This window comes from Heteronotia binoei, chromosome 7 (genome assembly GCF_032191835.1).
Source record: "Heteronotia binoei isolate CCM8104 ecotype False Entrance Well chromosome 7, APGP_CSIRO_Hbin_v1, whole genome shotgun sequence".
In the NCBI taxonomy this organism is placed as follows: Eukaryota; Metazoa; Chordata; class Lepidosauria; order Squamata; family Gekkonidae; genus Heteronotia; species Heteronotia binoei.
The window spans coordinates 30,439,331-30,453,739 of NC_083229.1; the positions used below are offsets into that span (position 1 = coordinate 30,439,331).

Below are 14,409 nucleotides of genomic sequence, written 5' to 3' on the forward strand. Positions count from 1 at the left end.
GTGAGGTAGGCTAGTCTGAGAGAGCGTGGCTGGCCCAAGGTCATCCAGTGAGCTTCCGTGCCATGAGTGGGGATTCAAACCAGGGTCTTTCAGACACTTGTCTCTTAACCACTATATCACACTGGTGGACCTCCTGATGACACCTGGTTTTTTGGCCACTGTGTGACAGTGTTGAACTGAATGAACCATTGGCCTGATTCAACATGGCTTCTCTTCTTTATTTATTTATTTTGGTTGATATTTCGCCCTTTCCCATACAGGCTCAGGGCGGATCACAGTCATAATAAAACACTTAAAATACAGCAATAACTCGATAATATACAAGTAAAACATAGCTCAAAAAATATACACAGGTGGGCAGGCACATATTTCAGATGAAAAAACAAATATTTCGGCTTGTTGTAGTTTTATAGCCCATTGTGGGGGAGGGCAATAGATGGTATAAGCAGTAGAATGAAAGGATGTCTGCTTGCCTCAACCAAAGGCCTGGCGAAACAGCTCCATCTTGCAGGCCCTATGAAACAGAAGTAAATCCGGTAGGGCCTGGATCTCCACAGGGAGCTGATTCCACCAGGCTGGGGCCAGGGCCAAAAAAGCCCTGGCCCTGGTTGAGGCAAGCCGAATGTCCCTTGGGCCGGGGATGGCCAGAAGATATTAGTTGGCTGATCACAGCAGTCTTCAGGGCTCGTATGGGGAGAGGCAGTGCCGCAAGTCTTATGTTCTTATGTGCACTGGCTCTCAGTGTAGTATAGTGATCTTTCAGAGCCAGTGTGGTGTAGTGGTTAAGAGCGTGGACTGTAATCTGGGAGAACCGGGTTTGATTCCACACTCCTGTATATGCATCTGTTGAGTAATCTGAGTAGTTACAAAATTTCATACTACCTAATCCATGATACCTAATGATACTGACTGATGCTACAAGGTAGCCAGCTGGTCAGTTCAGGGTCAGAATGTCTAGTTTTCTCAGAGATGGCAAGGAACATGTTAGCATCAATGAATATGTCCAGCTTTGGTCCTTCTGTAGTTAGAGAATAAAGAAACAAGCCTGGTTTCTAACATGATTTCTTTCTGGGCTTTCTAAGCTTTCATTGGTTAGATGGTCCACTTTTAGTTGCTTTCAGCAGAGAGGTCAAAATTTTGTTTATGCTGTCTCTTTGCAGCTCTCTTTTTTGAGAGTGTTCTGACTACATATTGTCCAAGAGAATGGTAAAGCAAGTTTTCAGCAATTCCTAACCACTCCTGTTTCATCTTCGTCCAGATTACCTTTGCATGGTTCTTCAAGTAGCAGTTTCTTTTCTTAGTTATTACTTTGCATTACACCCCCCACACACACATTTTTCCAGACAGAAAGAACATAAGAAGAGCCCTGCTGGATCAGACCAGTGGCCCAGCTAGTCAAACATACTTTCTCACACCATGGCCAATAATTTCCTCTGGACAGCCAGCAACAGTTCATAGAGGCTAAGACCTTCTCCTTATGTTGTCTCTTGGCACTGGGATTCAGAGGTTGACTTCCTTTGAACATAGAGGTTCCCTTCAGCCAACATGGCCACTGATAGACTTGGCCTCCATGAATCTAATCACTTTTTAATGCTTTCTATCCTTGTGGCCATCACTGTGTTCTCTGGGAGTTAATTCCATATTTTAATCACTAGGTGCATTCACACTACACTAAATAATGCGTTTTGCAATCCAGTTGTAAAGACGTGTTTCCTTTTGTCCATTCTGAATCTAAGTATTTCCTTTGTCTATCTATTCATGACACTCTCATAGACACCTTGCCAGTTTAACCTGTGACTTCGCCCCCCTCCCCCGTATTTACTTCCGTATACTTATCAGAGGATTCTTCAGTAAGTGTCTCTGACCAGTACTTAACTATAGCTTAGCAAGTCACATTTAAAACATATATGCCTCTTAACAGTTGGAAATGTTCATTCCCCCCTCAGCTGCTACCCCTAACTTATAGTTCTTTAGCCAAGTTCTGACTTGGTTCTGTGGTGTGGGTTCTTGGACCCTACATTCTTGTGCTCTCATGTTATTATTCAATCCTAAACCAGTTTGGTGTAGTGGTTAAGTGCACAGGCTCTTATCTGGGAGAAACAGGTTTAATTCCCCACTTCTCCATTTGCACCCGCTGGAATGGCCTTGGGTCAGCCATAGCTATCACAGGACGTCCTTGAAAGGGCAGCTGCTGTGAGAGCCCTCTCAGCCCCACCCACCTCACAGGGTGTCTGTTATGGGGGGAGAAGACATAGGAGATTGTAAGCTGTTCTGAGTCTCTGGTGGTTTGCCACTGCCTTCCCCAGTCTTTTACACTTTCCCCCAGCAAGCTGGGTACTCATTTTACCGACCTTGGAAGGATGGAAGGCTGAGTCAACCTTGGGCTGGCTACCTGAATCCAGCTTCCACCAGAATCGAACTCAGGTTGTGAACAGAGAGTGCAGAAAAGGGCAACTAGAATGATTACAGGTTTGGAACACTTTCCCTATGAAGAAAGGTTAAAACGCTTGGGGCTCTTTAGCTTGGAGAAACGTTGACTGCGGGGTGACATGATAGAGGTTTACAAGATTATGCATGGGATGGAGAAGGTAGAGAAAGAAGTACTTTTCTCCCTTTCTCACAATACAAGAACTCGTGGGCATTCAATGAAATTGCTGAGCAGTCGGGTTAGAATGAATAAAAGGAGGTACTTCTTCACCCAAAGGGTGATTAACATGTGGAATTCACTGCCACAGGAGGTGGCGGCGGCTACAAGCATAGCCAGCTTCAAGAGGGTGTTAGATAAACATATGGAGCAGAGGTCCATCAGTGTCTATTAGCCACAGTGTGTGTGTATGTGTGTGTGTATATATAATTTCTGGCCACTGTGTGATACAGTGTTGGACTGGATGGGCCACTGGCCTGATCCAAATTGGCTTCTCTTATGTTCTTAGTTCAGACCACAGTACTGCAGTACTGCTGCTTTACCACTCTGTGCCACGGGGCCACTGTTCAGAGAGAAGGGTGGGGTATAAATCTGCAATTCTTCTAAGCAGTCCTTTAAGTCTACTGATATCAGTAGAATGACATGCATGTAACTGTTTCTGATTACACCGTAAGAGTTCCTGTTAAAACTGTTCTATTTGCTGTGCTGCAGTAACAGTGGATGGTTCATTATAACATTTCTTATTGCGTTGCATTGACAGTAAAGACAGTGTGTAAAATATTTTAGTTCCCTTTTCTTCTCTATGGAGCCAAAATTCAGTGTTATCTGCTATTCCTGAACCTCTTCCTATCTGTCCTCCAGTGGCACCTAAAGTTGTGGAGCAATTCTTTTCCCAGCTGCATTGTGGGAGTGTGGCTCCTAGCCGGAGGCAGGCTGCACAGCCTTGTCTCCGGGGGTCGTTTTGCCCCTTTGTAAGGAGGAGGAGCAGGCAGGGCATTATGGGAGGTGAGGGCAGAGCAGGCACTCCTTAATGGCTGTCTCCACTTCTACCTCCCAGTCTTCGCCTCATGCTCGGCTCATCCTCCCGCCCTTGAGGCAGTGTGGGCGATAGCTGGTTGCTCTTAATTTATAGGGGACGGGGTAGAAATTTTTTCATCTCTTCCTGATTGGCTGTTGGAAGTGGTGTTTTTCACCTACCTCACACTACTTGTAGAAGGGATTGTGGAATTGACTAGGGTGTGGCTGGTTTAAGTAGGCTGGTCACTTTCAGGTTGGCTGGGTTTTTTGCCTAACTTCCGTTATGCAGCTCGGTGAGCACCAATTGCACCCCAGTTTTGGGGCACGGGGTCTAGCTAAATCATTCCTGGGCCATGCGGACTAGTTGAGTGATGAAGCAGATTGCCTCGGGTTTGTATGGATTGATCCGCCCTTCAGCTGTGTGGATGGGGGTTGGAACTCCAGGGCATAACCTTTGCTAGGCCGGCTGGGTACGAACCATGCATTTTGGCTATACCTGGGGCAGGGTGGCTCGCCCGTCATGCAGCAGGGGAGGGGTATTTCGTCCCCTGGCCCTGCCATGCTGCCTGTTATGTTTATAGCCCTTGTTGTTAATGGATAATAAAGAAAGTGGCCCTTAGTTACCCAAACCCTTGTGTCCGTCTCTTCCTTCTGTCTGTGGGGGTAAAGCTCTAGGTGTAGATTTGATTCCAAATAATTTATTTAAAGTCAATCCTGGCTGGTGGGCTGAAGTTTTAACTCCAGTCTTTAGAATGATTAATCTTTCTGGCTTTATGCCATATTTTTTGGGAGCAGACCGTTAAAGTTACTATATTGAAAAAAGGGAATTGTTCTTATCTGGTATGTTATCCTCAAATTACCCTGCTTTCTTTTTCAGAAAATTATATTCTTATTTGTCAAATATTTTGCTGGAATTGATAGAGTCTAGCAGTGTTTTAGGATGGGAGCAAATTTGTTTTAGAAGAGGATGTTCCAACTTGATTTTATTCTTTCCCATCTAACTGAAGAATACATCTCCCTCCCAGACATCCTTTATACAGGATTTATGGATCTCAGAGGAGCATTTTACAGTATATCGAGAACCAAATTTTGGAATAAATTAAGGAAAATTACTATGGATAAGAGATTACTGTGGTTGGTTGAAAACCTCCATGCTAGCCAGAGCACATAGGTCCAGTAATAGATGATTCCATTATAGCTTTTTTGCTAATCCTTCCTTTGTCTGTTATCTCCCTGCCCCCCAAAATAAATAAATAAAAGCACCTATTCAAATGCTTGGTGAATTTGGTGAATGTTGCTGAACTGAATCCAGCAGATGGTTGGCTTTGGAAACACTGATCACCTGTTTGTGAGGCTGCTGTCTCAGCAGGTGATTTAAGTTTTCCTTGTACAGAAATCCTCAATTGATGTGCAGCATGCTACTGCGCATGTGGATCTGTGAAATAGGCCACTGTTATTTTTCTTCACTGTTCATTTAATTGAATGCTGTCTGTGCCTCTATGGCCGAGCATCTGCTTTGAATGAGGAAGGTCCCAAGTTCAATCCCCATCATCTCCATCTAAAGCAAGTATCAGGTGGGGGCAGGTGTAGGGGAGATTGTGGTGGGGTTTTTAGGTGGGAGGGGGCTTTAAAAAAAATGAGGTCCCCCCTGAATTTTTAAAAAGTCCCCCACCTGAAAAATCCTGGGCCATAGCTTGGTAATCAAGAAAAGACCCCCTCCACCTTTGGGGATATCTGATTGTTTAATATCATATATGTTTTTCAGCATCTTTTTTTTTTCATCCTTTCCAGTCAAAACATAGACCCTGGATTTTTATACTACACTCCTGAGTCAGAAGCAATCTGTGTCCTAATTTTAATAGCTCTATTTTTGCTCTTACTCCAGGCTTCGAGCTTTCTCATTGTGAGGATCCAGGTGTGCCACAATTTGGATACAAGATAAGTGATCAGGGTCACTTTGCTGGCAGCACCATCATTTATGGATGCAATCCAGGGTACACACTCCATGGAAGTAGTCTGCTTAAGTGCATGACAGGAGAAAGAAGGGCATGGGACTATCCACTGCCATCTTGTATCGGTAATAGATCCCCCCCCCCTTATTTTTCTTTTAAAGCTTTAATGAACAGATTCTGTTTTGTAAGAGAGATAAGGGATGTAATTAGTAGACTGCTAGTTACATTTGTATGTTGGACAGCAGAAAGAGGATGCTGGAGCCACACAAAGGACCTCTGACTGTGTTGGAGTAATTTGTTCTCTTGTTCCTTCTGTTCAGTGCTGTGATTCATCAGGGCAACAATAGGTTATTGGTGCTATTGCTGAGAATTCAGATGGGAATCCTATGTAGCAAGGAAGTGCCATGCATGGGTTTCTTCTGTTCTGGGGAAGAGATGGAAACGTGGACAGGACCAGTTGCAGTTGCTTATGTTGGAATATAAGAGCAGCTTTATCCATCTAGATTTGATGCAATTTTGCATTGGCAAAAGTAAGGTGGGATAAGGATGGATGCAGAGGATCTGAGAGACATGTGGGACAGAAAGAGACATCTTGCCTTGTATAGGATGTCCCACAAGCTATTTGCTCTAAAATATCCATGGCTGATAACTGGATCATTTGTGTGTTTTTTTAAGGAAACATGTTCCACAGCTCTGACATTTCTTACATTAACCACCCCCTCCTTGGCTGTATTTGTGGCTTCCTCTTACTATGGACCACGTAGATGCCTTGGTAGAAAAGTGGCTTGAAATTATTTATCAATAAATAAATCATGATGCTGAAGTGACCTGCTCAGAATACGCCCATGGTTTCTCTATTGTTATATTAAGATATCTGTCTCAACTCTGTGATTGTCTGCTCAAGTAGACTTTCTGAAAGGCCTCTGGGAAAAGTTTAACAATGCAATCCTATGCAGAGTAATTCCTGTCTTATCTCCATTGACATAAATTAGCTTAGACTGGAGCAACTCTATTAAGGATTTTATTGTAAGTGCTCTATAGTCTATATATATAAGTAGTGAAGTGAATGCGTTTACTGGGAAATTTATTTGATAGCAGCACAGGAATAGCAGACATTTTGGCTGAAATATTAACATAAACTTTAACTTGCTATTTCTTGATTGCTGATTTATTTTACCAGCTGAATGTGGAGGTCGTTTTAAAGGAGAATCCTCTGGAAGAATCTTATCTCCAGGCTATCCATTTCCTTATGACAATAATCTCCGTTGCATGTGGATGATTGAAGTTGATCCAGGAAATATTGTCAGGTACTCCAATGCAGTCTTGGTTCATAGAGGAAAGAAAAATGAAAGATTCAGGCCTATGAGACCCTGCAGCAAACCAGTTTAAGGCATTATGTGTGGTTTTCTCAGAAGACCCTTTACTGCAACCACATTAACACCATAGGATTAATTTACTATCAAACATGCATAGGATTCTCTTACATAATTAATTTTCCTACATAAACATCTTCTTTGTCTCTGGGAGAGCCTTATGCTCCATGGCCTTACGCTACTGGTCCCTGGCCCCAAAGATAGCCAGCTGTCCTTAACCAGAGCCAGGGCCTTTCCATTCCTGGCCCAACCTGATGGAACTCTTTGCCGAATACCATCAGGGTCCTATGGGAACTTTTGCAACTCAGCGGGGCCTTTAAGGCAGAGATGTTCCACTAGACTTTTGGTTAATGACAGAGACAGTTACCATTTAGGCTGGTATCCTCGTTTGCTCTCCATGTTCATCTTGACCTCTTCCCCCCTGCCTGTGAAATGATTGGCAGTATGTGATAGTAATGACAGGTTTTTGCCATCTGCCTTTAGACTGCAAATAATTGTTATTTTAAATTGCTTATTTTTTAAAAAAAATCAGCTCACCCTGTATTTAGGGTATAATTTTCTCTCTAAAAAAAATCTGGAAAATTTTCTGATTAATGTTTTATTGGAAAACCCACACCCCTCTTTAGGTGTGATCTTTAGAACCAGCTATTCCACTTCATAGAGATTGCTATTATGTGCACTGACATGTGGGACATTTGTGAGGCACGGATGAGTTCTTCAGTGTTCATGTTGCTGCCTTGTTTATTCCAATGGCATGATGTGAGGAGGAAGGAATAAAATAAGTCTTTTTTTTTTTTGCATAGCAGCCATCTCTTCTGAAGATTCTATAAAGCTGGCACTCAAAATGCCCTGCAGAATCTATTCACTACCTCTCTTTTAAAAATGTATTTGATCCCCCCCCCCAAAAAAAGAGAGAAAAACTTGCATGTATGCTATAAGGCCAATGACACCATAGCAGAGGAAAGAACTTAAGGTTCAGCAGGGCTTTTTTGGTAGAAAAAGCCCAGCAGGGACTCATTTTCATATTAGGCCACACCCCTGACATCATTGTTTCACATAGGCTTCTTTTGTAGAAAAAGCCCAGCAGTAACTCCTTTGCATATTAGGCCACACCTCCTGGTGCCAAACCAGCTGGAACTGTGTTCCTGTGCATTCCTGCTAAAAAAAAAAAAAAAAGCCCTGAGGTTCAATCATATTACCTAACTCCCCCCCAATAAGTTTAGAAAGTTGGTATGTTTGTAAGTTACAAAGTTACAACCTATCCCATTTCCAATTTCCATCTGTATAAACAGGAGATCATTTTTACTAACCCCTTGCTCTCTCAGCAGACCTTCAATCCTCCCCAGCTATTCCTGAGGGATCTCCCATCCCCCAGGAGCAACATTTGGGGGCTGCAGTGGGAGGGAGAGCCAAGGAAATCCTTCTCCTGCAAATGGAAATCCTTCTGCTTGCAAAAAAGTTTAGATGCAACCAAAGTCATAATATGTAAACTTATTGACACATTACAATTATTTTCTTATAATTATTAGTTCAATGGAAAGATAAATCCTTGGTGTTTTTAACAGCCTCCAGTTTCTTGCATTCGATACTGAAGCATCGCACGATATACTCCGTGTTTGGGATGGTCCACCTGAAAATGACATGTTGCTAAAAGAAATTAGTGGTTCTCTTATTCCAGAAGGCATCCACAGCACTCTCAACATAGTAACAATCCAGTTTGACACAGACTTTTATATCAGCAAATCAGGATTTGCCATTCAGTTTTCAAGTAAGTTAATATGTACATACGGATTTAGAGTGGTTCCCATTTCATTGATCTGTATGTTAGGTTTTTGAGTAGACCAGGATGCAACCAAGTAATCATTTAACTACATGTTTGTTTGTGATGATGGTTGAGTCTCCTTATTGCTTTGGAATATGAAAGAAATAAATTTGATTATGAGGTAAATGGTGAAGACCTGTTATGGGGTGGGGGGATAGCAAAGATTGAATCCTAGCCATAGACTTTGCTATGGATTTGTGGAAATGTTTATTGTTATTAAAATGAATAAGAAAATATAATATATAAAACAAAGAGGGATGAACTACCAGAGCTTTGTTTTGTTTTGTCTGAGCAAGTAGGAGCTGTTACACCATGACATCAGGAATATTGGCTAATGATAGAAATAGAACATTGACTAAGGAAAGTTGTGTAGTGATGTAATAGCAACAATGTAGAGAATAATGTAGATGGTTTTTTTTATTTATTTAACAGATAAAAGGATAATAAGCTTGGTTATATGGCTATCTCCTGTTAGAGTTCAGCTGGCAGGGAAATAACAAGGATATACATATGTCAGAATTGGAGATTAATGCATCCTTGAAGGTTTCTTAAAGAGTAATAAATTGAAAGTCTGTTATCTCTAGTTTATTATCTATCTATTTTATTATCTTTTTAATCTCTTAAAAACACCTTTGTTATTCTGTTTGCTAATTTTACTACCCATCCACTATATGTGAGATATATAAAATATGTAAGATTATATTCCCATTTCATGCCATCTGAGGAAGTGGGTGTGTACACAAAAGCTCACACCCTGAATAAAACTTTGTTCATCTTAAAGATGCCACTGGACTCTTTGTTCTACTGCTTCAGACCAACATGGCTATCCACTTGAATCTAGATTCCTAATAGTTCTCCTTGTCAATGCAGAGATTTCTGTATTTTTGCAGCACTCTTGCTGAAAATGCCTTTTTTAACAAATTAAAGACTGCCATTTTTCTTTAAATGAAATTCAGCTCCTTGTTTTCTGTAGGCTCCTCCACAGAAGAAAGTGCAATCTGGAGCCCAATAAGCTCTGTTAAGCACTGTAGGATGAGGACAGTCAGCACAGCAGTTGTCTGTACTTTCAATTCAGTGCTCTCATGCTAAACCATAGAGCACATCCCTTTTCCCACAGGCTTGTTTTGTAGTTCAATAGCTGTTTTTCACATTGTTCCATAGTTGTGTCTGTATATGGTGAGGTTGGGAGAGTACCACTGTAGACTGTAGTTGCTGTGCATGTGGATTCCCAACCAGGTATCACTGGCCAAATGCTGTGTGGCATGTCTGTTTTGTCCTAGCATTGCTATGGGCAGTTAAATTTCTTTCCCCTCAAAATTCACTATTTTTTAGCTATAGCTGTTGAGTCCTCTGTCTCTGTCTGTCTCTCTCTCTCTCAAACCAGGCATTTCCCCCTAAAGAGAAATTTCCCTTTTGTAATGTCAGCCCTTGCAGTTGTGTTATGTTACATGCCACAAGGTGGTGTTTGAGAAAACAGGAAAGTTTGGGAAGACATTTTCTTCCTCTGAGCATCTATAGAGTGAAATTCTGAACTTTTGTAGACACTTCGGGCCCTCTTCTCTTCAAATTCCTCTTGGACAAAACCTTAATTGATTAGAAAATGGCTGAGACAGGTGAGGAAAAATGGCTGTCATACAGTCAACTATTAAAAATACAAAGTGGCAAAATAGTATTGAAAACTGCTGTGGAGTTGAATAACAAATGCGATTGGTTTCAAATACAACAAATAAAGAGTTTGGTGGAAAATGATATTAAAACTGAATAAGACGAGAGCAAACAAATGGAAAAAGTTCTGCTTGGAGATAATGAAAAATTAATTTCAAAAACTTATAAGTTACTTTTAAAATGGTCTACAGAAGATGAAGTAGTGAAATCTCAAATGATCAAATGGGCAATAAATGTAAATAAAGAAATTCAGATGGCTACATGGGAATATTTATGGAAGAACTCTATGAAACTTTCAACATGTCAGAGTATTAAAGAGAACTGTTTTAAAATGATGTATAGATGGTATATGACTCCTAAAAAATTGGCAAAGATGAATAACAAGATGCCAGACAGATGTTGGAAATGCAAAAACATGAAGGTTCTTTCTACCATATGTGGTGGACTTGTGAAAGAGTGAAAAAGTATTGGCAGATGATCCAACAAGAAATTTCTAGGATCTTGGGATATGAACTCAAGAAAGCTGCAGAGACTTTTCTGTTGGGATTACAAATGGAAAAAAATTCCAAAAGAAGATAGAACTATAATTTGGTACTTGCTTTCAGCTGCTAGGACACTATATGCACAGTTATGGAAGCAAGAAAAAATACCAGAAAAAAGGGATTGGTTTGTAAAAGTTATGACATGGAGTGAGATGGACAAATTAACAAGAACTTTAAGAGACTGATTTAGAAAATTTTAAAAGGGAGTGGAAAAAATTTAGAAGTTATGTAGAAGACGAGTGGAAAGTAAAAGGACTTTGGGCAATTTTTGATAATGATTAAACTTTAGAAGAAAGAAGAATATTAATTTTAGTTCTTAGTAATTAAGGGTACCTTTTAATGTTAGTATTTTGAGTAAATAGCACTGGCGGGGGTCAAGTAATGGGGGAGGGGTGATTAGAAAGAAGCATATGGGATAGATGAAAAGAAGTTATTAACGGAAATTGTTACCATATGTTATCAATAAAATTGTTTAAACAAGAAAATAGCTCCAGGAAAAAAGAGAAAAGAATAAGATTGTTGGATTTCATTGAGAAACTAGGTAAAAGGGAATGAAAACAATTTCTCTTTACAACTCTACCTTCTCCAACAGGCAAATACCTAGAGTGGGAAATAAAGAGAAAGCCTTTTTCCAGGCCATTAGCTTATAGCATGATAACTATTTGCTTTGTATCCTAATATTATCCTTGTCAGAATCTTCTCTTGTGCTGCTAGTTTTGTGTAGTGGTTAAGTGCGTGGACTCTTATCTGGGAGTTTGATTCCCCACTCCTGCACTTGCACCTTGCTGGAATGGCCTTGGATTAGCCATAGCTATCGCAGAGGTTGTCCTTGAAAGGGCAGCTGCTGTGAGAGTCCTCTCAACCCCACCCACCTCACAGGGTGTCTGTTGTGGAGGGAGAAGATATAGGAGATTGTAAGCCACTCTGAGTCTCTGATTCAGAGAGAAGGGCGGGTCATAAATCTGCAATTCTTCTTCTCCTTCTTCTATTGCCTTTTATTGTTCCTCCCCCCACAAATTACATATGTTTTGTCTGTGGAGAGATAGTTGAGCCCAGCCCCTTGTGAATGCTGTGTTGAGTATTGTTGCATGACAGAATGGACATGTGTTGGATAAAGTCTGTGACACTGTAGATGATCAGTGATACAATCCCATCCTCTGCCCAAGACCCATGCCATTTTGTAAAACAGGCTTTTCCCCAAAAAATGTTTTAAAATAATTTCCGTCACTTTACATACCTTACTTTTGTAAGTACAACACCAAGTAATTTGGACAGTATTTTTTTATTTACTTATTTTTAAAGAAGCAAGCAGACTGCCTCCTTTCACTTTGCTGTTAGAAGCCACATCAAACATGAGTGCGGACATTAGGCTATTTCAGGTCAGTGTGGAGGGCATCTTTGACCTTCTGAATGTTTCTGCAGCAGTTTTAAAAACCAGATTCTAATGCTGGACATGTTAAGCAGCTGTCTTCACATTTGAAGGAGTCTGCTTTTGTCTTATTCATGAAATGCGGAAATGCACAATAAACTTCTAAGGTTAGAAAGTTGTCCTTTCAAGGTGAAATTAGTGAGCTGGATATATTACTTGATCTTTCCCTTGCTGCCTGATTGAAGTTATTCAAGATACTCAGCCTTCTTTGTGTGTGTGTGTGTGTGTGTGTGTGTGTGTGTGTGTATATATATATATATATATATATATATATATATATATATATATATATATATATATATATATATATACAGGCCTCAGATTCAGTGGGAGCTCACAGAAGCACAGCTCCTGAACCTTTCTGAGAGTTCCTCCTCCTCCTGAGAGTCCCACCTCCTTGTCCATTGAATAGTATTGCAGCTGCATAACAATCCCTGGATGAGCTCCACCACCTGTTTTTCTGCAGAACGACCCCTGTGTGTGTGTGTGTGTGTGTGTGTATAAACCACAAAAAATGCTTTTTGGTTTTGACCCAAATGCAGAATCATAATATCAAAGGGTAAAAATAATCTTGCACTCTATTTTTGAGAGAATTGTCTTTATCTTTCTCATTAATCCTTTCCCTTTCGTTAATCATATCCCTTTCATTAAATTCTTTTAAAGTTGTCATCTGACCCAAATGGTGTGTAAGACAGTTATAGTGTTGCCATAGTGATCATTAGGATGATTCAGCTTTGAATTGTTGACAGTTAAAATTCTTTGAAGATTTCAATTCTAGTATGTATTCTACCCCTGCCATTACAAATACCCAAAGTAGTATATCAGAAATTCTTGAACCAAAACTGTGAGCATTCTTGTACCAATTGAGCATTTCCCAGAAGTGATAAGATGAAACACTTTTCAGTTCTTAAGGCTACATAAGGATCCATTATATCGACTGTTCCACAGAATGTCTAGTTAAGAGAGGCCAATTGTGAGCTCAAAGTACTGCAGCATGATCAGTTGCAAAGTCCTTGTACATTCGCATGGGTCCTTGAACTTTACTTTTCAATCCTTAAGTCTGCATAGACTTCAATGATCTTGTAGCTTCATGGATAAGCTTTTGAGCTCCTTTATCCCACATTGACAGCAAGACATGACCCAATATATCAATTTGGAATCTACTTCCCAGGTAGACAATCAATCTTCTCTCCCTCTCTCCCCCCCTTCCCCCCCTCTGGATAGACAGATAATAGGCAAACAGACAGTGTTTTGAAAGGTTGAAAGGTCTGTATTTCGTAGAAAGGTTATCCACAGAATTCCAATCTTGCTGCTTCTGAAGGCTGTCAAAACCTGCCCAGGGCCAGTTTTAAAATGAGATGAAGGCTCCTTTCAAATGGAGAAGATTGCCCCCCCAAGTTGGAATAAAGAGTTGGACGCAAGGTATTGGGTATAACTAAGGGCCACTTTATTGAGTATAGAATAAACAGCAAGGGCTAACCAGAACTGTGGCCTGGGCCAGGGCCAGGGGTCTCAACAGACACCTCTCCTGCCATTCAGCGGGCGAGGGACCCAGCTCCCAGCCAAAGCTGTTCGCCACAGCTCCTGCCAAGTCAGCTCAGCAAGAAGGCAAGCCCCAGAGGGTCCAACCACCAGATGCATATCTCAGTGGAAGGCACCCTCCAGTCAAACCTCAAAGAACAGTCTGCATCCTCCCACCCCGGGTCATCAAACCCAAAGGTTGATCCTGCCAGACCCCTAATCCCCCAAGAAGGGATGCTTTCGGGTCCTCCCCTAGCCGCACAGTACCATAAGCACGTAAAACCTGCCAAAACTAAAGCGAACAACCTATTTAACAGCACCTCCCTATAGCCAAATCCACAATCCACTGACCTGCTAGGTAGGGTAGGCGAAAAAACATCCCAGCAAACTGCCAATCAGGTGGGGAGAAAAAATTCCTACGCAGCCCCCCAATACTATGAGGCAACCAGCCCTTGCCTACATAACAATCGGTGGGAGGGAGGGCCGATTGTCCAGTGAAGACTGAGGTAGAGGGTGGATGGTGCTGCCGATACTGGAGCAAGCTCCACTCCCTATAAAACGCACCCAAATGGGCTGCAAAAGTACTCCTTTCATCTTCCAGGGAGGCAAAGACGTCCCTGCAGCCAAGCAGCGTTGCTGCTGGCTGCTAGAGACGAATTCTGA

General features: G+C 41.3%; 1 protein-coding gene across 6 annotated transcripts in view; it reads left to right on the forward strand.

Annotated features, from left to right (window-relative positions):
* CSMD3 (CUB and Sushi multiple domains 3) overlaps positions 1 to 14,409 on the forward strand; it is a 933,126-nt gene that overhangs the window by 672,494 nt on the left and 246,223 nt on the right. For all 6 annotated transcript variants that reach the window (XM_060243303.1, XM_060243304.1, XM_060243306.1 and 3 more), the window contains 3 exons: positions 5,328 to 5,519; positions 6,575 to 6,701; positions 8,333 to 8,535. In XM_060243303.1, the coding sequence (XP_060099286.1) occupies positions 5,328 to 5,519; positions 6,575 to 6,701; positions 8,333 to 8,535 (522 nt within the window). The remainder of the gene's footprint in view (positions 1 to 5,327; positions 5,520 to 6,574; positions 6,702 to 8,332; positions 8,536 to 14,409) is intronic.